The 27,613-nt window shown below is 39.4% G+C and overlaps 1 protein-coding gene across 2 annotated transcripts in view; it reads right to left on the minus strand.

Annotated features, from left to right (window-relative positions):
* The window catches only part of MAP2K4 (mitogen-activated protein kinase kinase 4), a gene marked incomplete at its 5' end in the record, with an annotated part of 137,582 nt that overhangs the window by 99,410 nt on the left and 10,559 nt on the right, over nucleotides 1-27,613 (minus strand). For both annotated transcript variants that reach the window (XR_003550691.1, XM_014590902.2), the window contains 1 exon segment: nucleotides 12,884-12,986. Coding sequence is in view for 1 of the 2 variants with exons in the window: in XM_014590902.2 (XP_014446388.1) it covers nucleotides 12,884-12,986 (103 nt within the window).

The raw sequence follows: 27,613 nt of genomic DNA on the forward strand, positions 1-27,613 counted from the left end.
ATGGAGGAGAAGGGATTGTGGTGTGGCCATTCCCCCTGGGGGGTGATTTCTCGTTTTCTGTCTCTCTGTATCTCTGTCTGTTGGGAGAGCGCACACACCCTGTAGCGAAAACCTCTTAAAAAAAAGAAACTAGGAGAAGAAACACTTGTGAGAAGTAACAACAAGTTTTTGGAAGATCAAAAGTAAATGAATAAGCAATAAATGAACAGCGAAATACAGAAAAGTAAAACTAAAAAGTGCCTACACCAAGGGATATCAAAAAAAGTAAATTGATTTACACACACACACACACACACACACACACACACACAAATACCAGAAAAGTTTTAAGAAGTTAAATCCAGAATACTACTAAAGTCTCCAGAAGGAGCAATCAGACTTTAGATAACTCGAATATGTAGATTGAACGAACTTTGAGTCCCACCAGTCAAATCACAAAGCTTCCAATTAATTTTCTGTTGTCTTCCTTTAAGTGTATGTGTCAGACAATCAAGGATTAACCAAAATCAAAAATAAAGAAAGAAAATACATCTAAAGTCAAAGGAAGAGAAAGTTAAGTCAAATAGGGATTCGAAGTAAGATGTACAACCCTGAAGTGGAGTACTCATAGGAGAGCTCATGGAGAAGAAAAAATCAAAAGAACATAGCAAACCATTTTCCTAGAATGAAAGACGGTGGTTTCTGGACTGAGAATTGACCAAGAGCAAGGTGAAAGGGAAGACAAGAAGAAAGGAAGAAGAGAAAAAGACTACAGTGAAGTAGAAAATAAAACAAATGTAGTGAAATTGTAGCCCCTGGGTAAAAATACAAAACCCCATTATCAACCACAAAGGCCATGTGCCAATGACAGCTCAGTTGTTGTTTTGTTTTATTTTGTTTTGAGAGAGAGATTTTTGCTATAGCGTGCATGAGCTTGCCGGGGAGACAGAAAGAGACAGAATGCAAGAAATCAATCCCTGGAGGGATGGTCATGCCACAATCCCTTCTCCTCTCAGGATTTTGGACACACATGCACATGTGCCTGGCATGAGTTTTTGTTTTTGTTTTTGTTTTGGGGGGAAGAAGTTTTTTCTATAAGGTACATGTGTTCACCTGAAAAACAGAGAGGTAAAAAGTGAGAAATCACCCCCCAGGGGGAGATGGCCACACCACAATCCCTTCTCTTCCATTCTCCTCTTGGGATCTTATGTACGTGCACACACACGCACCCGTGAATTTAAGCCACTGGGTTCAGGACTCAAACCGTGGTCGACTACATGGGAGTCCAAGAACAAAGCCATTACACCAACTGCTGGTACCACCTGGTGTGAGTTTTAAGCTGCTGGATCCGGGACTCCAACCACAGTTGACTATGTGGAAGTCCAGCAATACAACCGTTACACCATCTGCTGATCCTGACATCTGAGTTTTTAAAGTTAACTGGGAGACAGAAAACACTGGAGAAATGCCTCTAAAATTCTAAAGAAAAATTACTACCCCAAACTCTATAGTCAATAAAAACTACCAATCTATTATGAGGGTAGGTTGGAGAAAAATATTTTCAGGCACTCAATGATCCAAAACATTTACTTACTAAGAAAGAACTCTTGTCTCAGGAAAATTTAAAAGATAAACTCTCCTTAAGCACAGTAGAAATTGGGGGGAGGGGGGAGTGAATCACAAAATCTATAGGGAATCAAAATCAGGCATTCACAAAATAACAACAACAACCATGAAGCAGGCCAAAAGCGTAACTACTCTAGATCTGGGCAAGAGTACAGATGAATAGCTGGCTAAAAAAATAAAAACCCACAAAAACTGAGTGATCACCTGATGTAATCAGGTTGAGAAAATACTCAATAGTGAACCATCAAACAAGGTAATTATTAACTCCAAGGAAAACAAATGTACTCAATAGCAGTAATATAACTATACCATGACTCAGTTGTAAATAATAAGTTTTAAAATCCGAGAAGAGGGGCCAACATGTGGTGTAGTGGTTAAGGCACATGGTTGAACATGGTTCAAGTTCCAGACCCGGCAGCCTGAAAATCATGCCAGGCACATATGTGTGCATGCCGAAACTTCTTAGAGGAAAATGGAGAAGGAGCTGTGGTGTGACCATGCACCCTGGGAGGTGATTTCTCACTTTCCTTCTCACTATCTTTGTCTCTGTCTCTCTGTCTCTCTCTCTCTCTCTCTGTGTCTGGCAAGCACGTATGCCCTATGGCAAACATCTTTAAAAAAAATCTGAAAAGATGTTTCCTTCATGTTGCAAGTTTTCTTAATAATAGACAAAAGTTCCTAGAAACGAAGGACTTCATAAAAAATCTAAACTAAATCACAACTCGAAAACTTGCTGCCTAATTAAAAATGGTAGAGAAATTCATCTATAAGAAAGAAACCAGATATATCTTTAAAGAGTAAGAACTTTGTAGTTGTATAGGTTAAAGAACCAAGATTATCTTTTTCCTTTTGTTTTTTTTTTAAGGTTTTTGCCATAGGACGTGTGCACTCACAGGAGAGAACAACAGAAGGAAAGTGAGAAATTACTTCCCTAGAGGGGTGGCCACAACGCATTCCCTTCTCCATTCTCCTCCTGAGATTTTTGGCACACGTGCACACATGCTTAGCATGATTGTCAAGTCACCAGGTACAGGACTCAAACTGGAGTTGACCACATGGGAGTCCAACACCTTAACCACCACACCACTTGCTGGCCCCTGTTATCTTTTAATGTCTGCCTTAATCTCTGATTCAAGAACAAAGGTGATTTGTAACACTAAAATTACTAATTTAGTAGACCTGCAACTCAACAGCATTTATCATTCATCTTTTCAAATAAGTAGTCCAGAATTAGTATTCAGCACTTCAGCTATCAACTTTGAAGAGAATTATATTACCAGCTCTCATGGATGGGGGCCACAGAGAAAATCAGTTCAACCATGCCTGTTATGACTGCCGCCTCAACTGAAGATCACGTCTCAACAACCTGCAAGTGCACTGAGGTAGAAAGTAAGACTGAGGACAAGACTGAATACTCACGGTAAGAGATATAATACTAGGGCCACCAGATGGCATGGGGGTTTACACTGCTGGACTCCCACATGGCGAACTGTGGTTCAAGTCCCAGACCCAGTGGCTTGAAAAATCACATTAGGCACGGGAACCAGTAGTTAGCATAATGGCTATGTCGCTGGACTCCCACATAGTCGACCGCGGTTCGTGTCCCAGACCCGGTGGCTTAAAACTCAGGCCGGGCGCATGTGCGTGCGTGCCCAAGATCCCGAGAGGAGAATGGAGAAGAAGGGATTGCGGCGTGACCATCCCCCCTGAGGGGTGATTTTTTTGCTTTCTGTCTCTATGTCTCTGTCTGTCTGGCAAGCGCACGTGCCCTATAGCGAAAACCTCTCCAAAAAAATAAATAAATAAATCACACCAGGCACGTGTACGTGCATGCCCAAGATTCCAGGAGTCCAATAGAGGAGAAAGGATTGTGGCATGACCATCCCTCCTGGAGCCTAGTTTCTCTTTCTTTCTCTGTTTGGCAACTGCATGCACTCTATGACAAAAACCTCTAAACAAAAAAAGCAGCAGCATTAATACTGCAAGTTTTCAAAGATTATCCCACACGACTGCATTATTCACTACAGCCAAAAGTTGAAAACAACCCAAATGTCTATCAAATGAACAGCTAAACAAAATGTTACATATACATACAATAAAATATTTATACATTAGAAAAGGAAAATTCTGACAAAGACTATGACATAGACAAACCTTGAAGACACTGTGTTGAATGAAAAAAGCTAGACACAAAAGAACAAATAAGTTATGATTCCACTTATATCAAAGTCAATCTGAAACACACTGGGCACCAGTGCACCCAAGATCCTAACCACTGAGTTTCTGGAGGGCTGGGGAAAGGGATTGCAGTGTCACAGGACCCTGTCAAGGGTGTCCCTCTCTCTCTCTCTCTCTCTCTCTCTCTCTCTTTTTCTCTCTCTCTCTCTCTCTCAAAAGAAATAAAATTTTTTAATGGTTTAAAGATGGAAAATTTTAAGTTCTTATATTTTACCAAATTAAAGCAAAGTAAAAAGGTCTATAGCAGTAAAGTCAAACTGCTGTCACTCCCTCAAAACCGCCTCAAAAAAAAAAAAAAATCCCACAGGATTCAACACATTTAGGGTTTTAAAACATCAACTACTAATCTGTACCTATAAATATTTCTACTACTACTGCCCTCTTGTGAAATTGTTCCACCACAGAATACCATAGAAATGAGAGATTTCATATTATCATGATTGCTTCAAAAAAATTTGAGATGGAAAAGAACTTCAAAGTTCAAGTAAATCAGTGGTTTTCTTACTTAGAAATTCACCAGACATGTCCTGGGAACTATTTTGGGGAACAAGGGCAGACAAAGCTACAAGAGTCCATTCCTACCTCACAAACACTTCAGGTTAGAGCAGTCCCTCCTTTACCTCTTGTTTTACATGACATAGCACAAAGCTGACTTCATACACACTCATGTTCTCTAGTGTAATTCACTATATAAAATAGTGAGTGTCACTATTCTAATATAACACCTGAGCTGAAATCAGGAGTTAAATGACACAGGGTCACAGAGACAGTGACAATGCTGAGGCAGAAAACAGGACTCCTGGTTGCGCAACTGCCATCAATGCCAAGACAGAAAGCAGTGCTGGGGGCATCTGCGTGCATCCCCAAAATCCCAAGAGAAGAACAGAAGAGGGACTGCGGTGCGGCCAACCCCCTAGGGGATGACTTCTCTCTCTTTCTCTCTCTCTGTCTTTCTGGTGAGTACACATGCCCTACAGCAAAAATCTCTCCAGAAAAAGAAAAGATAAAGTTTCCACAATTTAACCAACAGTAAGTTTCTAGTAAGTCATAATTACTGTTCTACATTTTAGACAAAGGTTCATCAAGGAATTAAGAATATTAGTGACTGGGAGCTGGCAGGGGCATGGTGGTTAAAGGTGCTGGCCTCTCGCATGGATGACCACGGTCCGAGATACAGACCTGGCAGCTTGCTATCTCACTCTCTCTCTCTCTCTCTGGTCAAATTTTATTCTTGATAAAATTAAATAAGTAATTTAAAAAAAAAAAAGAAAGAAAGAATATTAGTGACTAACTAGAGATTTTAAAACTACTCCTCACAGACGTTCTATAACATAACTAAATCTTTGTTTAAATTTAATAAAGACAAATGAAATCCACCCAAGGCTCTTGGTTTCCACCACGAGAGCCCCTTAGACTTAAAACATGTGCTTCCAAAATGCCTAAGCCTCAAAGTGTACCTATACTCATCATTATTTTCAGCGTTAACTTTTAAGTTGGTGTTACTAGTCCTGAGAAATTGCAAAGATAACAGGTTGTTCTTTCAGAGTAACAATTGTGTAGGGTACATTTTAAAGATTAAGTAAACTGAGAGCACTCGACTATCACTCATCATGATGAAATATTATGTGTTATGGAATACCTATTTCTGTTTGTCAGGTTTAATTATACACCGAACATGACTTAAATATAAGCCTACCGCTACAAGAATACTCTCAGGGTATCAAAAAGATTTACAGATTCTCAAGGAAATGTAAAAGGTAGCCAGACATTTTTCCTTTGATCTTCTGTTGTGCTTGCCATGTCAGACAACTTAACCTTTCATTTTAACAGCTAAAGGACAAAATATTATCTTTTATATCTGGGAAATACATATAAGAGTCTCTTTTATAATACTGACTTTTTATGTATTAGAAATATTTACAATTTAACCAATATTTAAAATATAAGGTTTCCTATTCAGGTTGTCTTTCCTGCCAAATAACTTAACTAAAAAGAGTAACTCTTCTTTTTTTTATGAAAGGAAATAATGTAGAAATTCAGAACTTTAAACAAATTTCACAATGCCAGGAAGCAGACAAAAATGTATAGACAAAGTTAAACTAATTAACTCCAAGAGAAGGGATGCTAGTTTAAAAGACTTACTAGGGGACAGTAGATGGCCTAACAGTTACCCTGCTTGCTAGACTCCCACAGTTGACCACAGTTATGTTCCTGACTTGGTGACTTAAAACTCATGCTGGTCGTCTGTGCATGCATGCTTGAGATCCCAATAGGAGAATGGAGGAGAAGGGACTGTGGCGTGGCCATCTCCCAAGGGATATTTCTAGCTTTCTGTCTCTCTCTGGGGAACATATGCATCCCACAGCAAAAATCTCTTTTAAAAATAAATTTAAAAAAATGAAAGATTTATTAGTCAACTGCATACCATGCAGGATCTTGTTTAGCTTCTGATTCAAACTAAAAACTAAATAAATAAATAAAATTTAAAAGGTAGGTTATCTGCTTGTTTGATGGTATTAAAAAACTGCCGTTCAGGGACCAGCAGTTAGTGTAATGGCTGTATCACTGAACTCCCATGTAGTTGGCTGCGGTTCGAGTACCGGACCCCCTGGTGGCTTAAACTCATGCCAGGTGCATGTGCGTGCGTGCGTGCGTGCCCAAGATCCTAAGAGGAGAATGAAGGAGAAGGGATTGCAGTATGGCCATCCCCCCTGGGGGATGATTTCTCACTTTCTGTCTCTCTGTCTCTGTCTTTCTGGCGAATGCATGCACCCTATAGCAAAAAGTTCTCAAAGAAAAAAAGAACTGCCATCCTACTAGATGTAATAATGGCACTATGATTTTGTTTCCAAAATAAAGTCTCTGTCTTTCAGAAATACATACTGAAGAATTTATGATGAAATAATGTCTGAATGTCTAGTTAAAACTAGAAGGTAGAGGAACAGATAAAAGCAACACTGGCCACACTGTTACCTGCTGAAGCTATTAGAGATGACTGACAGGGACTAATAGATTCAGTTGTCACTCTCTAATTTGGAATATGCTTGCAATTTTCCATACAAAAAATTTTATTTAAAAACACAGTAACAGGAAAAATCACAGCACATGGTGGGAGGTGGGCATGTGGCAAACAGGAAAAATGTACCAGGGTCCCAAAGGAACCCAGAGTGGATCCACAGTTGAAAGGAATAAAGGTCCAAAACACAGGCTTTAACTAAAATTCTTTAAGAAAGGCCTACTTGGGGGATCAGTATATGGCATAATATTTACATCACTAGACTCCCACATAGTTCGAGTCCTGCACCTAGTAATTTAAACTCACCCCAGGGGCGTGTGCATGCATGCCCAAAATCCTGAGAGAACTGAGAAGGGACTGAGGCACAGTGATCCTCCTGGGGAGTGATTTTTTTGCTTCCAGTCTCTGTCTCTTCAGAGAGCACACATGCCCTATCGCAAAAAAAAAAAAAAAAAAAAAAAAAAAACACTCGTGGGGCTAGTTAAAAGAGCCCACAAGCCCTATCCCAAAAAAAAAAAAAAAAAAAAAAAAAGACCTAGTTGGGCTAGTATGTGGTAGTATGTGGCACAGTGGTTAAGGCACTGGATCCCACATGGTCAAATCCACAGTTGAAGTTCCAGACTCAGGGCTTGAAAAACACACCAGACATTTATGCATGCATTCCCAAAATCCTGAGAGAAGGATGAAGAAGGGGTTGTGTTGTGGCTGTTCCCCCAGGGGACAGATTCTCACTTTTCCTCTCTCTGAAGAAAGCATGTGCAACTATGGAAAAAAAAATACAAACCCTAAGAAAAAAAGAAAGGCCTAGTCAGTTCATTCTTTCTTCTTTACTCTTCCCCAAAATGAAAAAATGCACTATGATTACAAACATATTTGGAGAGAACTGGGCTTCAGGGGTGAATGTTGGCTCTACTCCTGGCATCTGGAATACTCCTAGCCTAACCGCCAAGTCTCAAACTACTCACAGAAAAGTGAAGTCAAGTCCGCCAGATAATGGCCCATAGCTGGAGCTCCCAATCAGTGGACGATCGAGAATCACAATACATGGCTGGCCCTCAGCACAGTGGTTAAGTGTTATACACAGCAGTTGGAGCCCACATGGCTAGACACAGTTAGGAAAGCAGTCCTGATGGTTGAAAAACATGCCCGAGATCTATGCCTGTGTGATCCAGAGGAGAGAGGAAAAAAAAGGATTCCAGTGACCACACCCCTTTGGGGGATGAATTCTCAATGTCTTTCTGTCTTTCTTTTTTCCTGTCTCTCTGGAGAGTACATGCACCCTCAAGCAATTTTTTAAAAAAGTGCAATACATGAAATAAAACTTAGATAAAGGAAAAGGTCAAAGATAAAAGAAAAACTGATAACCCAGAAGAAGAAAAATATTTAATTTTCTATCCTACATCCATAAATTAAAAATAGGATATGAAGAAAAGGCCACATTTGGGACCAGCAGTTAGCATAATGGCTATGTCACTGACTCCCACATAGTCGACCACGGTTCAAGTCCCGGACCTAGTAATTTAAACTCATGCCGGGCACATGCGCATGCGTGCCCCAGATCCAGAGAGGAGAATGGAGGAGAAGGGATTGCAGTGTGGCCATCCCCCTGGGGGGTGATTTCTCGCTTTCTGTCTCTCTGTCTTTCTGGTGAGCACACGCGCCCTATAGCAAAAACCTCTCCAAAAAAAGAGGAAAAAAAAGAAAAGAAAAGGCCACATTTGACCCGTGGAAATTAAAATTAATTACCACAGGCGAGTAGGTAGAGTCGTGGTTAAGTGCTGGGCTTCCACATGGTTGACTGTAGTTTGAGTCCTGGACCTGATGGCTGAAAATCACACCAGGTACATGTGAATACATGCCCAAAATCCCAAGAGGAGAATGGAGAAGAAGAGATTGCAGCGTGGCCATTACCACTGGGGAGTGATTTCTCACTTCCCCTCTGTCTCTCTGGTGAACACACACGCCCTACGGCCAAAACCTTAAAAAGAAAAACTTAATTACCAAAATATAATATTCTATAATCCGGTCAGAAAAAAAAGAATATCTTCTAGGATATATAGCAAGTAAACAAAGAGATGAAAAATATAAAATTCAAAAATAAAAGGAATTCCGATGGCCCAACATACAAACAGCAAAAGTTTCAAGCAAGGAAGAAATGACCCAAAAGAAAAAAAAAAAAAAAACAGGAATATATCAAAAGAATAACAGAAATTTCCTTAGAAACAGAAATATACAAATCTTTTAATGAAAAGGGTTCCTCTGGCACACAGATGACCAAAACCTACACACATCTTCACATAATTCTAGAACACCAAGAAATAAAAGGAAAAAAGCTGGGCTGGCCCTGTAGTCTAGTAATTAACGAAGCCGGATCCCACGTAACCAACTGCAGTTTCAACTGGCCCTGGCAACTTAAAAAACACGTTAGGCGACCTTGCTTTCCTCTTTCCGCCATCTTGGAGCCTGTGGAGGCCTGCTGGGAACAGGACTTCTGGAAGGCTGTGGTCCAAGGCCATTTTTGCTGCTATAAGCAGGGTCTCAGGAACCAAGGGAGCACACAGCTCTTCTTAAAATTGAAGGTGTTTATGCACAAGATGAAACCGAATTCTATTTGAGCAAGAGGTGTGCTTATGTGTACAAAGCAAAAAACAACACAGTGACTCCTGGTGGCAAACCAAATAAAACCAGAGTAATCTGCGGAAAGGTTACGCGAGCCCATGGAAACCGTGGCATGGTTCAAGCCAAATTCCGAAGCAATCTTGCTGCTAAGACTATTAGACACAGAATCCGTGTGATGATGTACCCCTCAAGGATTTAAAATAATGAAATGTAAATAAATAAAAATGGATTTGTGTTGAGGAAAAACAAAAACAAAAAAACAAACATGTTAGGCACATAAGTACGCACACCAAATAGGATGGAGGAATGAAGAACAGGTTGTGGTGTTAAAGCACCCCACTGACAGGTGTTTCCTCCCCCTCTCACTCCTCTCTGGCAAATGCATGCATCCTCTGGCAATTAAAAATAAATAAATAAATGAATAACACTAAGAAAAAAGCTAACAGCTTCCAGTGAGAGACAGAACATCTCTGCACTATACTTAAACTTCCTAGAATGCCTTTCTCCATTCTCTCCACCTATAGTTCCCTTACTGGTCTTTCAAAACCCAATTGAAATCTTGCTGTTCTATGAAACTTTTCAGCATGCAGACCCGCTAAAGTGATCTTACCCCTTCTGCACCTTTCATCGGACATTCAATCTGTACTACTTTATGCCTTACTTCTTGAACTGTCATAGTCAACTGTCATTTCTCAGAATTTTATTTAAACGGTTGGTTCTCAGAAAATGAGGACTCTGTCTTCTGTCTTACAATGTTTTTTTTCCAAAGGTTCCTATTCTCAAGTTTTCAAATGCCAGACTGACTTAAAACTAGGTCCTAGAACATTTTTATCTTTTCCTAAATTCATGAACATGTTTTATATTTATATCTGTAACTAAATTTCTGGAGCAGCAGATGGCGTAATGATTACATCGCTGGACTCTCATGTAGTTAACTGCAGTTCAAGTCCCAGACTTGGTGGCTTAAAACTCACACCGGGTGTGTGTGCATGAATGCCCAGGATCCCGGGAGGAGAGTGGAGAAGGTATTGTGGTGTGACCAGACTCCTGTGGGGTGATTTCTCACTGTCTCTCTCTGTCTCTCTCTGTGTCTCCATCGAGTGCATATGCCCTATAGTAAAAAATATCTTTATTAAAAAAAAAAAAAAAAGCAACAAAATTTCAAGGAAGTTTTAGGAGAAAACATAAATGGCAAGAAGTACCTTATTCTGAAGCTCCCATAAACTACAAGTGATGTTTTCTAATTGGAAAGCATTTATCAGACAACACCAAAAATGGCTTTTACTGCCTGATGGTACACGACTCAGAGGAAAAGTACAGAAGGATACTTGGGGGGGGGGGAGCAGAGGAGATATGCTATCCTAAGTGTCTAAGTGATGAAACAATTATCTTTGAGCAGAATCAATGCTAACAGTTGCTTACCCCTGATCCAGATGAACAGAGGTATACAATAATAAAATTCTAGCAAAATCTGGCTCTAAAATGTTTACCTATCAGAATCAAGTTCTAAAGATTTTATCATAAGGTAAGAATGCCTATTAGCATGTCTTCTCAAATGTTAATACTTGGCAGAAAGAGACAAAAGATAACAAATCTATCTGGTATAGGACTCTCATAAAACACTGGTTCAAAACAAAACAAAAAAGTAAAAACATAGTAAACCCAAATTTTACAAGTTTGTTCCCACCTTGTATTTTTCTTGTTTAAAAATAAAAGGAAGAGCTGGCCCATGGTACAGTGGCTAAAGTGAATGGATCGCACACGGTCATCTGTGTGACCCAGGGCCTGAAAAAAAACACACCAGGCATATTTGCATGCATGCCCAAAATCATGAAAGGAGAAATGATGAAGGGATTGCAGTGTGACCATCCCCCCCAGCAGGATGCTTTCTCATTTTCCTGCACTTGCACCCTCTGGAAAAATATAAAAAATAAAACCAAAAAAAAAGAGAGAGAGATTTCTGTCCATGAATATCCCATACATGAAAAACCTCCAGAGAAGACTGTACAAATATGTGAATGTTTTCCAATTCTAAATTTAAGTCAGGTTGTCTTTTTCTCCTTGTCTGGAAGACTTTCAAAAAACAAAGACCTGGGACCAGCAGATGGCATAATGGCTATGTTGCTGGACTCCAATGTAGTTGACCACGGTTTGAGTCCCAGACCCTGTGGCTTAAACTCACGCCGGGCACATGTACGTGCATGCCCAAGTTCCCAAGAGGATAATGGAGGAGAAGGGCCATCCCCCCTTGGGGGTGATTTCTTGCTTTCTGTCTCTCTATCTCTCTCTTTCTAGGAAGCACACACACCCTATAGCAAAAATCTCTTAAAAAAAAAAAAAAAATCAAAGACCTGACAGTTTTGGTGATTACTACTATATCTTTTCTCTCCTAGAGTTCAAATATGTGGTTCAGCTAGTAACCAAGGTAGCAGTATTAGACTATGCTCAAGAATTAGTCTTGTACTAGCATGCACTAGAAATATTAGAACATAAGAAATGAGATTCATTGAAGAGCACGTTCCTGCTCCTGGAATTCTGACTAATTGCAAAACACTATGTTTCTTGCCTTAATGTGGCCCCCACCTGATGTTAGAGAGAAGGTAAAAAGGGTAGGTCTGCAGGCTGAGCTACAAGAAATCTGATTATGAACACCAGCCTAATAAAAACGAATAGCATACATTCCTAGTCATACACTATTTCTCCAGTTTTCATTTAAAAATGCCTCTCATTCCCCTAAGGTTATAGGGAAAAGTGTAAGAGTATATGCACACACACACATATCCTTCCCTTCTAGACACTGTTTGAAAAATAACAAAATATTTTACATATCGCAAGATGCTGTATCGTTCATCACTTTGTTACCATTTGCAAAATACATATCATTCCTGCCTTTTAATAAAAATAATTCAGTGAATAAATTTTAAAAATCACTGACATCTAAATACTGGCATGAATACAAATCTTCCAATTTACTATCACATGGAAATTTTATAGGAATTTAGTATATTAAGAATGGGAATGTATTTTGTCACCAAAAAAATTGTGAGGATTTGTACAGATCAATAGAACAGTTAACTTTCCTAAATATGATTATCAATTTAACTGGAAATCTGGAAGGGAAAAAATAAAACAATATCCTGAGAGTGTAGTGAGAGAGACATTTTAAAGATATAAATGTATCTGGACCTCCAGATCTTTTTCCCTAGTAAATTTTAAAAAAGAAACCTGTGTTTACCCAGGTAAGACTACAGAATCAATAGCTTTCCATGTAAGTTCAAACAGTAATATTTCAAATCGTCCCCAGGGTAGTGTAAATACCAACCTCTCAGCTTAGAGGAATTCATAAGATAACTTTAAAACCTCTGCGTGACTTGAGCCTTTTATCTGATTACCAAGAATACTCACATGTGTGGGTTTTGAACTCCTGTAGGATTGGGATTCAGAGTAAACCTTGCTGTAGATTTGAAAGGTGGATTTGCAAAATTCAACTTCAGTGCTTTGCGTTTACCTGAGAAATAACAAATAAAAAGTAAAAGTTTCAAGTACTATATAACACAGGTACTATGCTGAGGGCATAAGAAATTCACACCAAAAGGCAGAAAATTTTGCTTTAAAAAAATAGATAAATAATATTATAAAAGGCAAAAAAGAATTTCTCAAAATTAAAAACATTATATAAAAAGTATCTCCAATTATTTTTAACCATAAGTCACTCACTATGCTACAAAGTAACAGATAACAATGTTCAGTGCTTCAAGTTCACATTGTTCAGAGGTGCTAACATTTCTACAAATGAAAATATCACTACATCATTTACCTCAGTAGATAAAAAGGAAAAATTCTAAAAATCTACTACCTCTCCATTCCTATACTTTAACACTTTCATTTTAATAAAAATCATTTTCCTTCAAGTTTAAGATAAACAACCAAGAATCTTAAACATCCCACAACTATACCATGTATACATTAATGATTAAAAACATCACAGTACCGTCCATTTCAACTTAATAACACAGGAATCCCAAATAATTATTTCCTTAAAGCTGTTTCTTTAGGGTAGGATGCAGGAAGGTATTAACGTTTTTTAAATACACAAGTAAAAATGTCCATTACGTAAAACTCAGAAAAGAGGAAAATATATTAAAATTATATGTAAGGGTTTTATTTTTATGTATACTTATCAAACTATCCCAAAGTAATCATTATGTACTTTTTTTGAGAAAGATTTTTGCTATAGGATGTGTGCGTTCACTGGACAGAGAGAAGCAGATAGAAAGTGAGAAATCACCCCCCAAGGAGAACGGCCATGCCACAATCTCTTCTCCTCTATTCTCCCCTCAGGACCTTGGGCATGCACACACATGTGCCTAGTGAGAGTTTCAAGTAGCCAGGTCCAGTACTGGAACCGCAGTATACTACATGGGATTACAGTGACATAACCCTAATGCCATCTGCTGGTCCCAATCATTATGTACCTTCTGTTGAAGATGTTTTTCTATACTTACAGACATGTAATGTTTTTCCCCTACAACAGAAATCAAACCACGAAAACGTTTTGTAACATGCTTTATTCACTGACCACATTTCTTTCTATTCTAATCAATCTTACAGAACCATTTCTTTAGGATGTATATGGATATTTTGTAACAAAGTTGAATTTTTAAGCATTTATGGCAAGTATTGGTTTCATGTTTCTATCAAGGATATTTTTTCCTGTACTCAGTTTCCCCAGTTTATTACACATATATCTGAGACAGCTGGTGGCATGGTGGTGAAGGCACTGGATCCCACATGGCTGACTGAGTGGTTTGAGTCCTGGGCCTGTCAACTTGAAAAACACACTGGGCATGTATGTGTGCCTGCCCAAAATCTCAGGAGCATTATGGAGGGATGGGACTGCAACATGGTCACCCCTCAACCCCGGGTGGTGGTTTCTCACTTTTCTCCTCTTTATCTCTCTCTGCCATGTACATGCATCCTATGGCCAAAATCTAAATACATACACATATATATGTGTGTATGTTTACAGACTTGTCAAAAAAGTCATGACATGTTTTTCTATGTAATAACGTGTCAGGATTTTTTCCAACAACCCAATATATTTATTTATATATATCCCTACCTACTCAAAAAATATCTTTCCAATCCAAATACTTTCTCACTTCAGTAGATTCAGAAGATTTACCAGAGGTTTAACATGGAGACACAAGATAGGCAAGTTTGAGTGAGCCATGCTAGTCGGACAGGCAGTGCTGCTGGGAGCACAGAGCTGCTTGTCGCAGCTCCGCTATTGGCTTTCAGGGCTGGGCCTTCCCACGGGATTGTGTGAATCCCCAGGAAGACGGGACACATCCGTTTTCAGAAATAAGGACAGTATGACTTGGGTTTTCCTAATATTTTGCCCTTTCAGGCACCAAACATTTATTTTTAAATAATTTTTATCTGACCGTGAGAATGTCCAAAACTGCAAGAGCTATCAAAGCTATTCCACAAAAAAAAAAAAAAAAAAATGACAAATTTGATTAAAAAACAAACTATATATTTATTACCAGTAACAGCCAAAAAAAATAGGATTTGAAAAAAATTAAAATTCAAACTTGGGAAAATCTTTGCAATACAAGATATAAATATATATTCTAAATATATTTAGAAATCACACCAATCAAGAAAAATAGAAAACATGGCAAAAATACTGTAAGAAAAACTGAGAAGAAAATACAAAAAGGCACTACACAAAATATATTTGAAACTTTTTATTCATGTTAAGTTGGTAAAGTTTGGAGGTTTTGTTCATATATACACACACACGTGTATGTGTGCAGATACATATATATGGCTATAAATATATATGAATACATTCTGATATTAATCAGAATGAACAATTACAATAAATTAATGTTGCAAAAGTAAACTGATACAACTTTGAGAAGTCTAGTGATATACAAAAATTTTCTTAACCCTCTGAAAAAGTTCTTTTACTTCTTGGAAATTTATCTTTAAGAAATATTTAGACAGAGTATTAGTCAAAGGCCTTGAAACATAATAAAATTGGCCATGATGGGTTTTCAAATTGCTTGGGACTGCTGCAGCCTTCCTTCCATTTGCTCCCATTTTGAAAGGCAACATCTTTGTTATTCAATGCCTGTCTCAACATTGCATTTTGGAAGCAAATAATTTGTTTTCTAATTTCTAGGTCCACAAATGGAGGATATTTGTAGCAGAATGAATGATACTCAGAGTCTCACCCATACCTAGTTTACAGGGCTTTTCTGACACAATTTAGGCCTTCTGAGCTGATGCTATAGTGAGTTAGAATTTAAGAGGCCAGCCCCAAATCCTAGTGGTTAAGGGAGCTGGATCCCACATGGCCTCCAGTTAGCATCCTGGCCCCAGCACCTTCAAAAACACTCTGGGTGTGTATGTGTGTGTGCCCCAAATCCTGATGGGATGCAGAAATGGAGAAGGAACTGTGGTATGACCACATCCCATAAAGGGTGCTTTCTGTCCCATCTTTGCTCTCTTTTTTTCTCCCTGGCAAGCATGCATGCCCTCTAGCAATTATAAAAAAGAACTTTGAATGCTAGGGCTGAGGAATGTCTTTTACATGTAGAATGAATAGAAGTTATTTTGGGGGGTTATAAGGCAGTCTTAGTTACTGAACATTGGTCACCTAATCCCTGGAACCCATAATTGTACTTTTTTTTTTTTTTGGAGAGGTTTGTGCTATAGGGCACATGCGCTTGCCAGACAGAGACAGACAGAAAGCGAGAAATCAACCCCCCGGAGGGATGGGCATGGCGAAATCCCTTCTCCTCCATAGGATCTGCGGCGCGTCCCCAGCGAGAGTTTTACGCCACCGGGTCCAGGACGCAAACCACGGTCGACTACATGGGAGTCCAGCAACATAGCCATTACGCTAACTGCTGGTCCCCATAGTTGTTCATTTTTAAGGCAAAGTGTTTATAGAAAAGATCAAATTACGTACCAGCACATGGTGCAATGGTTACATCGCTGAACTCCCACGTAGTCAACCATGGTTTGAGTCCCGGACCCAGCAGCTTAAATCTCACACTGTGTATGTGTGTGTGTGTGTGTGTGTGTGTGTGTGTGTGTGTGTGTGTACGCGTGTGCATGTGCGTGCTTGTACATGCCCAAGATCCCCAGCAGCTTAAATCTCACACCGTGTGTGTGTGTGTATGTGTATGCGTGTGAGCGCTTGTACATGCCCAAAATCCCAAGAGGAGAATGGAGGGGTGTGCCCATCCCCCCTGGGGTGTGATTTCTCACTTTCTGTCTGTCTCTGTCTCTGTCTCTCTGGAGAGTGCACACGCACTATAGCAAAAAAGTCTCTCAAAAAACAAAATCAGTACAAAGACCTTTGCAACCATAAATCAGAATGAGCTCAATACCCATAAACTCCTTAGATGGAAAGCTGAGTACTAGCTTGTTGTCAACAGGTGGCCTGATACTGGTTGGGGCACTGGACTCCCCGCATGGCCAACCACAGTTTGAGTCCCACACTTGGCGGCTTGCTTTCTCACTTTCCTGTTCTCTCTCTCTTGTTCAAACTAAAAAATAATAATGATAAATAATACTCAATAAAATAATTATTGAAATAAAAAAAGGAAAGCTGAGTACTATCTCATACAATGTGTGTCTGAAACCAATTGGTCCATTATCCAGGATCTCCGTAAGGAGAAAACTGATGAAAGACTAAGATTAAATGTAGAATAATGACAAAACAAAGAACTATTGTGAAAACTATCCAAAGAAAAACACCAAAATTGGCCCTTTCTTCAGATATGCAATTTGTGGGCACAGTAACTAACCTTTGTAGGCAAAAAATATATGGCATAATGCTTATGTTGCTGGACTCCCACAGTGTCAAACATGGTTCGACTTAAACTTACGCCCGGCACGTGTGCATGCATGCCCAAGATCCCAAGAGGAGAATGAAAAAGGGACTGTGGTATGACCATCCCCCCCTTGGAGAGGATTTCTCACTTTCTGTCTCCCTGTGTCTTTCCTGCAAGTGCACACGTCCTATAACAAAAACTTCTGATAGATAGATAGATAGATAGATATTTGTATCTATTTAATACATACCAAGAAAAAAGAGATGTCTTTTTTCATAATTGCATTCACATTTAAGCAAACAAAAAAACTGGGGCTTTAAAGGCCAATTATTGGGGCCAGCAGGTGGCATGGTGGTTGGGGTTCTGGACTCTCACATGGCCAGCTGCAGTTCAGGTCCTACACCTGGCAGCTTGCTTTCTCACTTTTCCTTTTTCTTTCTCTCTGTCTCTCTGGCCAAATTAAAAAAAAAAATAGTAATAAGTAAAGTGAAGTAATTCTTTAAAAAAACTTTTAAAAGCCAATCAATAATACTTTACATAAACAAGCATGCACACAGTTTAACAGAGTATGACTTAACTTACACAAATTAGATTTAAACATAATCTATACTTCAGAAACATCTGCAATTATCTTGAAAACAGTCAAGGTTGATATTCTGACCAAAATTTACTAAATAATTTCATAAAAGTTTAAATCATCTACAAGCAAAGAGAGTCAAACTAGTGCCCAAGGGAGATTTAAGGTAAGATCAAGTTCCACTGCCTTTTCTCATTTGCACACTCATTTGTGATGATCAACTACAGATGAACTCCTAAGGCTGAGGAAGGCCCCAGAACATCAGCTGCCAATGGGATTTAGGGAAAGGAGGGAGAAGGAGCTTTTGCAATATTCAGGAAAGGCTGTTTCCTGAGCATCTGTAGACATAAGCACCTCCCCCTTCTTTTTTCCTTTTAAGCATCTCCTTTCTCAATCACTTTCTCTAAGTACAAGAGCCTCTATCAGGGTGGTTCCTTTTCTCCTTTACTTCTCTTTAAGACCCCAAAAGGCTACCTGGTCACCATGTATTCAAGTATTTTTCATGACAACAACTGTAACTAGAATACTAAGAGTTGTTTTTGTTTTTGTTTTTTTTGAGAGGTTTTTTTTTTTTTCACTATAGGGCGCTTGCGCTTGCCAGACAGACAGAGAGAGACAGAGACAGAAAGCGAGAAATCACCCCCCAGGGGGGATGGTCACGCCGCAATCCCTTCTCCTCCATTCTCCTCTCGGGATCTTGGGCACGCACGCACACGCGCCCGGCGTGAGTTTTAAGCCACCGGGTCCGGGACGCGAACCGTGGTCAACTACGTGGGAGTCCAGTGACATAGCCATTACGCTAACTGCTGGTTCCCAATACTAAGAGTTTTTAAAAATTATTTGTTTGGGTTTTCGGTTGGGTTTAGGTTTTTCAGATTTTTGCCATAGGGCATGTATACTCCCTGAAGAAAGGCAGAGAAGAGGGCAAGAGAGCCACATCACAATCCCCTTTCCTTCACTCTCCTCCCAGGATCTTGAGCACACACATATGCACCCAGTGTATTTTTCAAGCCACAAGGTCCAAGACTTGAACCACCAATTCAGTCATGTGGGATCCAACACCTTAACCACCATGCAACCTGCTGGCCCAATACTAAAAACTTTTTTTTCCAAAGCCTGAAACAACTTTCACAGGGAGAAAAGAAAGAAAGAGATACAATAAATGGCTTGTGGAGAATTTTAGGTGCTGGCAGAGATCAAAATAATTGTATATAACAAGGTTTAAAATAATTGATCAAAATGATAAATTCAAGATTATCCTACCCCATTTGGTGGGACTGTCATGTAATCAATTCCTAACCAGTAAACAGGGATAAACAGAGCTTTCCCTTAACTATATCAGGAGAGAAACCAGACATGATCAAACATCTTTATTTACATATGAAAGAGGTTTCCTATGAAAGAAGATTCCTTACATATCTAAATCAGTGGCTGGCATAGAAAATACTTTCAAATGTTTATCGATTTAGGAATAAATCTGATTGGCAGCCCCAGACAACTCACATCTAGCTATAAAGTTAGCTATAGTGAGTTATCTATTGTTTGCAACCAAGAACCCTGACTGTTTAAAACAGTATACATCACATTTCCAAGGCACTGCAGTCCCAGGGCCAGTACTCAGGTCAATACTGCCTAACTTTCTTCATATCATGGCTTATACAGAAAATGAGAACATTTGTTCAACACACTGGGAAGATTAGAATTGCTGTTTACCTGGGAATTCACAAGCCCCAGACTCGACTCAGCTGCTCCAAGGACTGTGGGGCAGTCTCTGAACACGACCTTCAAAATTCTGGTTTCAAAGCCTTAAGAACACGCAGTACCAGGACCAGCAGTTAGCGTAATGGCTATGACGCTGGACTCCCATGTAGTCGACTGCGGTTCGTGTCCCGGACCCGATGGCTTAAAACTCAGGCTGGGAGCGCCCAGGATCCAGAGAGGAGAAGGGAGTGCAGCGTGGCCATACCCCTGGGGGGATGATTTCTCACTTTCTGTCTCTCTCTGTCTTTCTGGCAAGCGCAAGGGCCTATAGCAAAACCCTCTCAAAAAAAAAAAAATAAAAAACCTAGACTTGAAATTAAAATAAACGGGCAACCTTGCAGGTTCTATCCTAGACTTGCAACATCAGGCAATCTGTGTATCCATGTATAAATAAATGACCTATTATCACCTAATATTATATTGTTCCTATTCCCCCAACCCTTGATACATGTAATCGAGTAATTACCAAAAAAAATATATATATATACATATATATATATCATAAAATTTTACTCGGAGTCTGGAACTCTCATCAATAAAACACATATTCGCCCAAATAGGTAAACATTTTGAAAACTGGACTGCTTTGAGTCTATTTAAGAAAACAAGGCCAGTTGGTGGCATAGTAGTTAAGAAGGCGGGACCTACATGGCCAACTGCACTACTAGAGTCCTGGGCATGACTTGAGAAACACGCTGGGTGTGCATGTATGTCCAAAAACCCAAAAGAAGGGAAAAATGGACAAGGGTTGCATGATCATGCCCTATGAACGGTGCCTTCTCCTCTCTGTCTCTTTCACTTTCTCTAAGAACCACACACACTCTCTTGCAAATACAAAGAAAAGAAAACGAAATAAATATTCCAACAGCAGCTTTTAGTACATTTTAATACTTCTGTGTAAAATGAATTTTGGGGAAGCCCAATGTGATATTTTACATAGCTACAGGCACCGAAATATCACAATTACATATCAACTATCGTGCCAGGCAGTGCCGACAAAGATAGATAAGGCAGTGACCCATCCAGACTGTTTTGTCTGGCATTCTGCCGAAATTCAAGAAGAATATGGTTGAAGGAGATTTAAAGGCAGGAATAAGTAACAAAATTACTTTTGCTAAATGCTAAATTATCACCAGTGAAATAATAGTAAAATTAAAACCAGGGATATTATTCGTCTGGTCTTGTAATCAACAAAGTAGGTTAAGAAAATTCTGTAAAATAGAGAAAGCGGGTCCTGTACTTGGCAGTACTGCTGTGAGAGGGATCAACACACCTTAAATAGGTAGTAGTTGGCAACCAGTAGATACAAAAAGTGGCAACTACCAGAATGTTAGTTATAACTATTAAAACCCAATTGAAAAGCAATTATTAAATTCTCCACATAAGAAAACTAGAAAAAGGTTGTATGATAGCTTTTATTTATTTAATATTTTCCTTAGGTTTTTGCCATAGGGAGCGTGCGCTCCCTGGAGAAAGAGACAGATAGAAAAGTGAGAAATCATCCCCTGGGGGGACAGCCATGCTATCTGATGGGGTCGCTTCTTACCGACCCCAACAGACAAGAGCAAAAGAAACATTCTACGTATTTGTTGTAGACACTTAACTATGAGGCCCTCGAGGGTCCGTTAACAAAACTCTTCAGGGAGAGTCTGAAGGTTTAAAAGACATCCCTTTTCAACCATTCTCCTCTCAGGGTTTTGGACATGCATGTATGTGCACTCAGTGAGATTTTCAAGCTACGAGGTCTGGGACTCAAACCATGGTTGGTCATGGGGAGGTCCAGCGCCTTAACCACCACACCACCTGCTCGCCCTGATCGTTTTTAAACTTAAAGAAATTCAGCCCTTTTTTGTAGATACCTTTAAATTACTATTTCATAAAAATCCCTATTCCTATCTAAATCTATTGACAGCATCCCAATGGTACTCAATTAGAAGCTAAAAAAAATTAATCCAGCTTTAGTGGAGACAGTCTACTTAGTTTGTAATTCAACATTGCTACTTACTAGCTATGTACTCTTCTCTCAGCCAATCGCCTCACTTCTCTCAGTCTCATTACCTGCCAAATGGGATTACTACCTTCCTCATAGAGGCACTATGAGGAGTAAAGACATTATTATGCATTGTAACGTCAGCTAAGGTCACTCTCTTTTCCTCAACTTTAATATCGATTAAGATATTGGCAATGGTATTAATACTGGACCGTCAGAAAAGTCATGATGCATTTTTACATAGAAAAACAGAAAAATACATCATTACTTTTCCCATGACCCAATATTATCAGGATTAGATGGTGGAACAGTAGTAAAACACGGTGTTTGCCAGGCAATCCTATAAGGAAGGATTTGGGTTCAACTCCAGAGACCTCCAGGTACACCCTTGCCCATGATCTGGGGCTGGTTGAAAGGTGGGGGTGACTTCAGGATCCTGTTGTGGGTGTTCTCTTCTCTCCCTCTCTCTCACTCACTGAAGAAATAAATAAATTTTAAAAAAATCATTATCAATTATATCGAGTTATAAGATGGGAAGACTTGGGACCAGCAGTTAGTGAAATGGCTATGCTGTTGGACTCCCACATAGTTGACCGCGGTTCGTGTCTCGGACCCGGTGGCTTAAACTCACGTCGGGTGTGTGTGCGTGCATGCCCAAGATCCCAAGAGGAGAATGGAGGATAAGGGATTGTGGTGCGGCCATCCCCCCTGGGGGGTGATTTCTCGTTTTCTATCTCTCTGTCTCTGTCTGGAGAGCGCACGCACCCTATAGCAAAAACCTCTCAAAATAAATAAATAAATAAATAAGATGGGAAGTCTTGAGTTAAAATGGCAGGAAATCACTAACAGCCATGCTTCCTAAAAGTTAAATATTTTCCCAACTGACAAGCTTGGGCCTCACAACCTCCACTGCCAAGAAAAGAAGTGGAATAGTTCATCTTCAGCATTCCTGACCTGGGGAGGATGATTCATGGTGTTTTCCTTAGGTAGAAAGATTTTTTTTTAATCTATAATATCAAGGATTCTGTTACTTCTCTATAATATCAAGGATTCTGTTACTTCTCTATCAATTCGTGAAAGGATACTGCTTTAACACAAAAGCTTTAACAGCTCCTAGCCACTTCTTATGGACCCCACCAGACAAGAGTAAAAGCAGCATTCTACATACTCGCTGTAGACATTTTTACTATGAAGCCCTCGAGGGTCTGGTTAACAAAACTCTTCAGGGAGAGTCTGAAGGCTTAAAAGCCTTAGACATGCTCCCAGGTTGTGCATCCAACAAGAAAAAAGAAAATTTAAACTCATTTTGATTTCTTCTTACATACTTCAGTGCCTAGAATTATGGCACATAAAAATCTTTATCATGTATTAAGTAACAAATGAATGCAGACAAATGACTGATCAAATTACTGTTGGGATTATAAACTGGTCTACCTTCCAGAAGGCAATATGTAGTAAATATCTCAAAACATCCTTATGGTTAACCCAAGTTTATCCCTAAGAATTTATCCAAAGGAAATTAAAGATTATGCAAAGAAGTTATCCAAAGCAGTGATATTTATGCTACATTAGTCACAAAAATTTGGGGATATCCAGTTAACTGGAATACTAACACTACTACCAAGAAAAAATACCACATAACGCTATTAACATTTAGGTCAACCACAGCGGTGCAGGCAGTGAGGACATTGCTGTGAGATGCAGGAAACCACGTGGGAAGACTTCTGGTTTGCCTCTCACATCTACCTGGACACAGAAGTCATGCTTGTAGCATGGAGACTCTGTCAAGAGTGCCTGCCCCTACCACCCTTCCTTACCATCACCCCAGTAACAAACAAACTTTAAAACGATTATGAACACTAGAGAATGTTAATGACAGTATTTTTTTAACTAATAAGGTAACATCATAACAAAACATTTGAATGTATGATAATTAATACATAAACACTCAAGCCAGTCTCCAAAATATCACCTGTGAATAACTCAAGGTGCTAAACTATACTATTTTTTTTTTCCAACTTTTCTGTGTTTCAGGTTATCTATGCTAATCTTTTACTGTTTGTTTAATTGTAATCTCCTTCCCATTAACATCAGATCTTTCTAAAAGGGATCAACCTGACTGCTAAACTCAAATCTTATCTAGGCCTGGAGAGCAAGTAAGACCAATAGCCTTAAAAAAAAAAAAAAAAAACAAAACCTGAGGCCAGCAGGTGGTGTGGTGGTTAAGGCACTGGACTCCCACATGGCCAATTAAGTGTGCATAAGTGCCCAAAATCCTGAGAGGAGAATGGAGGAAGGGACTGTGATGCGGCCATCCCCCTGGGGTATTAGTTCTCCTTTTCATTCTCTTTCTCTCCTCTCCCCAGTGAGCACATGCATCCTATGGGGGAAAAAAAATTACATATATATATATATATATATATACACACACACACACTGTATAGACACTTTCATATACCTGTTCAAACAACTTGGACATTTTCATACCCCTATCATCTTTGAATATTTCACAGATATGGTATCTTTCGAGATTTTTGAAGTACACATACCAATTTAATCTCCCAATATTTTAATCTCCAACAAAATAGGAAAAGCTTTTCCAATACAGTCCCAACTTAACTCCACTGATTTTGCAAGCAATTTCCATGGAATCCACAGATCCACACTGCCCTGAGAAACTCCACACAGATATCCAAAGGGTGACAGCCAGCTCTGTGACCATATAAGAGGACCTCGAAAAGTTTGTGGAGGGGCCAACAGGAGCCCTGGTGGTTAAGGGTGCTGGACTCCCACATGGCCAACTGCAGTATGAGTCCCAGACCTGGCAGCTTGCTTTCTCACTCTCCTCTCTCTTACTCTCTTGCTCTGCCCCTCTCTGGTCAAATTAAAATAAGTAAATAAGTATTTTAATTTCTTTTTAAAAAAAGTTTGTGGAAAATGGAATTAAAGTACAAGTTTACTTTGGTGCAAAAATAAGTTTGAAATCCATAAACAGCTTTTTCATAATACTCATTTTCCACCAACCTTTTGAAGACCCCTTGTTTATGGGGTAAGAGAAAGACTGTGTTAACAATTCTGAGTCCTTAACCTATTCCCAGCTGTTGAAGGAGTTGTCTCACACCCTCATCTTTCACAATCCTTCTAAGGAAAGGCCTAACCTGCTGCACCTGCAATAACCCCGTTGTCGTGAAGCACTATAGCCATTCATGGTGCTGGCATCCAGCCAGGGGAAGGAACATCACCACACAGCGAGTCAGTGAAGGTACTCAGCACTTTATCCAGGTGCTCAGACCACCTTAATCCAAATCCATGAAATGGCTAAGCCTGTGCCAAATCCACACGATTTTTGTTTTCATGCCTCGAATTTGTGAACATATCAACAGAGGCCCCACTGAGATAAATGAGATGCAAACCCTATATTACCAACACCAACAAAATTCTCTATGTGGAAATGTAGTGAACTCCTCCTCTGTAATGTACCATTACAAACTCAATATTCTAATTAAATTACCAGCAGCCCAAAATGCCAAGTTGCTGTCTCATCATGCATCACTATGAAATACTAGAATTTCTGGAAAACCACTCACATAACTTCCTCTTACTTTGTGGTAATCATCTTTCTTGTGGGATAAGGGACACAATATGCAAACTTGGGAAAGCTATGTAAGAAAGTCATAAGGCATACTGTGGTTTCCATTAATACCCCAGAGCACACGTAGCAGCTTCTAGCCTGACCCTACTGTCAAGGCACACATCAGACACTTGAGAACAGCTTGCTTTCAAACCCTAAGAAGGACAAGTGCCACTGGCCTTGGATCACATTTACTTGCCCTGTTTGGTAAACCCCACAACATCTGTCACAACACTGTTTTTGTTTTAAGAGAGATTTTTACAATAGGGTGTGTGTGCTTGCTGGAGAGACAGAGAGACAGAGAGAAGTCACCCCCCAGGGGAAATAGCCATGATGCAATCCCTTCGCCTCCATTATTAACCTCTTAGGATTTTGGACACACAGGTACATGTGCCCGACATGAGTTCCAAGCCTCTAGGTCCAGGACTCACACCACGGTTGACTACGTGGGAGTCCAGCGACGTAACTATTATGCCATCTGCTGGTCCCATCACCGCACTGTTTCAGCTTTCCACTACACAAAAATAAAGCAGCACATTAACCTTATTTTCTAACTGTGCCAACCATACGAATTGTTTCAGTCAGTGTTTCAAAACCTTTTTTTGTAATGTGGCATGATGTGATGAGATTTTGCAACATAATGGAGGAAAAATAAGTCTGTTCTTGGCTGAAGAATACTGACCTGATGCTCCTGTATTGGTTCCAAGGCCAAGGGAATCTGTATTTCAGCTGACTAAAGTATTTACCGCAGCACACAAATTAAGGAGCTACCAAAATAACAAGATCTAACTTCTGGAAAGTTGACGCAGAATAACAGTATCAACGAAAAGAAAGCCAGATATATGTCAAAGGTGAGTTTATTCTTCCCTTATTTGCCCCAAATGCCAATAAGGATCCCCACAGAAGTCGTAAGTAATTAATGCTTCTGGATTTCAACTCTATATGAACTTTATTACCAAGCAGATTAGAACAAAGAAAGCTGTAAGATGCTGAAAATTTCACCAGAGACTAGCAGAAGGCATAATGGCTATGTTGCTTGACTCCCATGTAGATAGATGTCTATGGTTGGAGTCCTGGACCAGGCAGCTTAAAACTCACATTGGGGCACGTATGCATGCATGCCCAAAATCCCAAAAGGAGAATGGAGAAGGGGCTGCAGCGTGGCAGTGCCCCCGGGGGTGATTCCTCGCTTCCTGTCTCTCTGGCAAGTGCATGCACTCATAGCAAATATCTTTAATAAAAAGAAATTTTCACAGTGAAAACAGTTATGTGTTTCAAGGAATCAAAAAGGATGTCTATCCTTTTCACAACAGAAAAATGAACCATCCAGTAGCCAAAATAATACTGAGATCCCACTCTTATTTCCAGGCAACTGAAGATTAGCTTATCCAGAAACCTTACAAAGCTGTGGGACTATGATACGCAGGACAGTACCTGTGACATAGTAAAAGATATTTGGCCTCTGTCCCCAGTTCCTGGCAGAGCTCCTAAAACCCTTGGAATTTCCTGAGTGATAAGAGTGTCTACTATTCATAATGATGCTCTTTCAACCACACCTGAGTTTATGCAAATCTGGTTACTCTGGGAAGACACCTAGATAAGTTTAGAGTAGGCGTTGGTTACCAGAAAACCAACCACAGCATTACTAAAGCTTCTTCTACTAAAAGCTTCTTTTAACCCTCATTAAAAGACACCTACCAATTGTAAAAACATGAAGATGTGAATAACATTTTCATTTCTTAGCACAAACAATTAAGAACTATGTATTGCCTAAAAACATATGCTATAAATTGAGATGTTTAAAAGGTTACAATAAATTATGAAGAATTAAGACAGTAAACGTCACTCAAAGAGGATATGTTGACTCCTGTCTACTTCATGTGTATATAAAGTAGATCAAGAGCAGATTTTCAATGAAATGTTCCTAATTTGTTACTTTAAAATCTTTATTCTCATGATCCAAGAAAGAAAATCAGCTTTATAACATCATGAGGGAGACACTTTAGTAATTTAAAGTTGGATGACTGAACAGGAATGGAGAAAAAAGGAGAGTTGGTTAAATTACTACTGCTGAAGGGTGAATGACACCTGTTGGACAAGAATATACAAGTCATCAAAATGATAATTGCTAACTGGAACACAAGTAGTTCATCAGGTTTGGGGGCATTTTTGTGGAGTTTGGTTTATTTATTTTTGGGTTTGTTGTTTTGTTTTGTTTTGTTTTTTTAATATCTGAGACAAGAATTCTTATTTACTTCTATCCTGACCAAACTGCCTCTTAGTGACTAATGTTGATTCCCAAGTACTGAAGAGGTAACAG

The sequence above is a fragment of the Tupaia chinensis genome, unplaced genomic scaffold (assembly GCF_000334495.1).
Source record: "Tupaia chinensis unplaced genomic scaffold, TupChi_1.0 Scaffold000495_1, whole genome shotgun sequence".
In the NCBI taxonomy this organism is placed as follows: domain Eukaryota; kingdom Metazoa; phylum Chordata; class Mammalia; order Scandentia; family Tupaiidae; genus Tupaia; species Tupaia belangeri.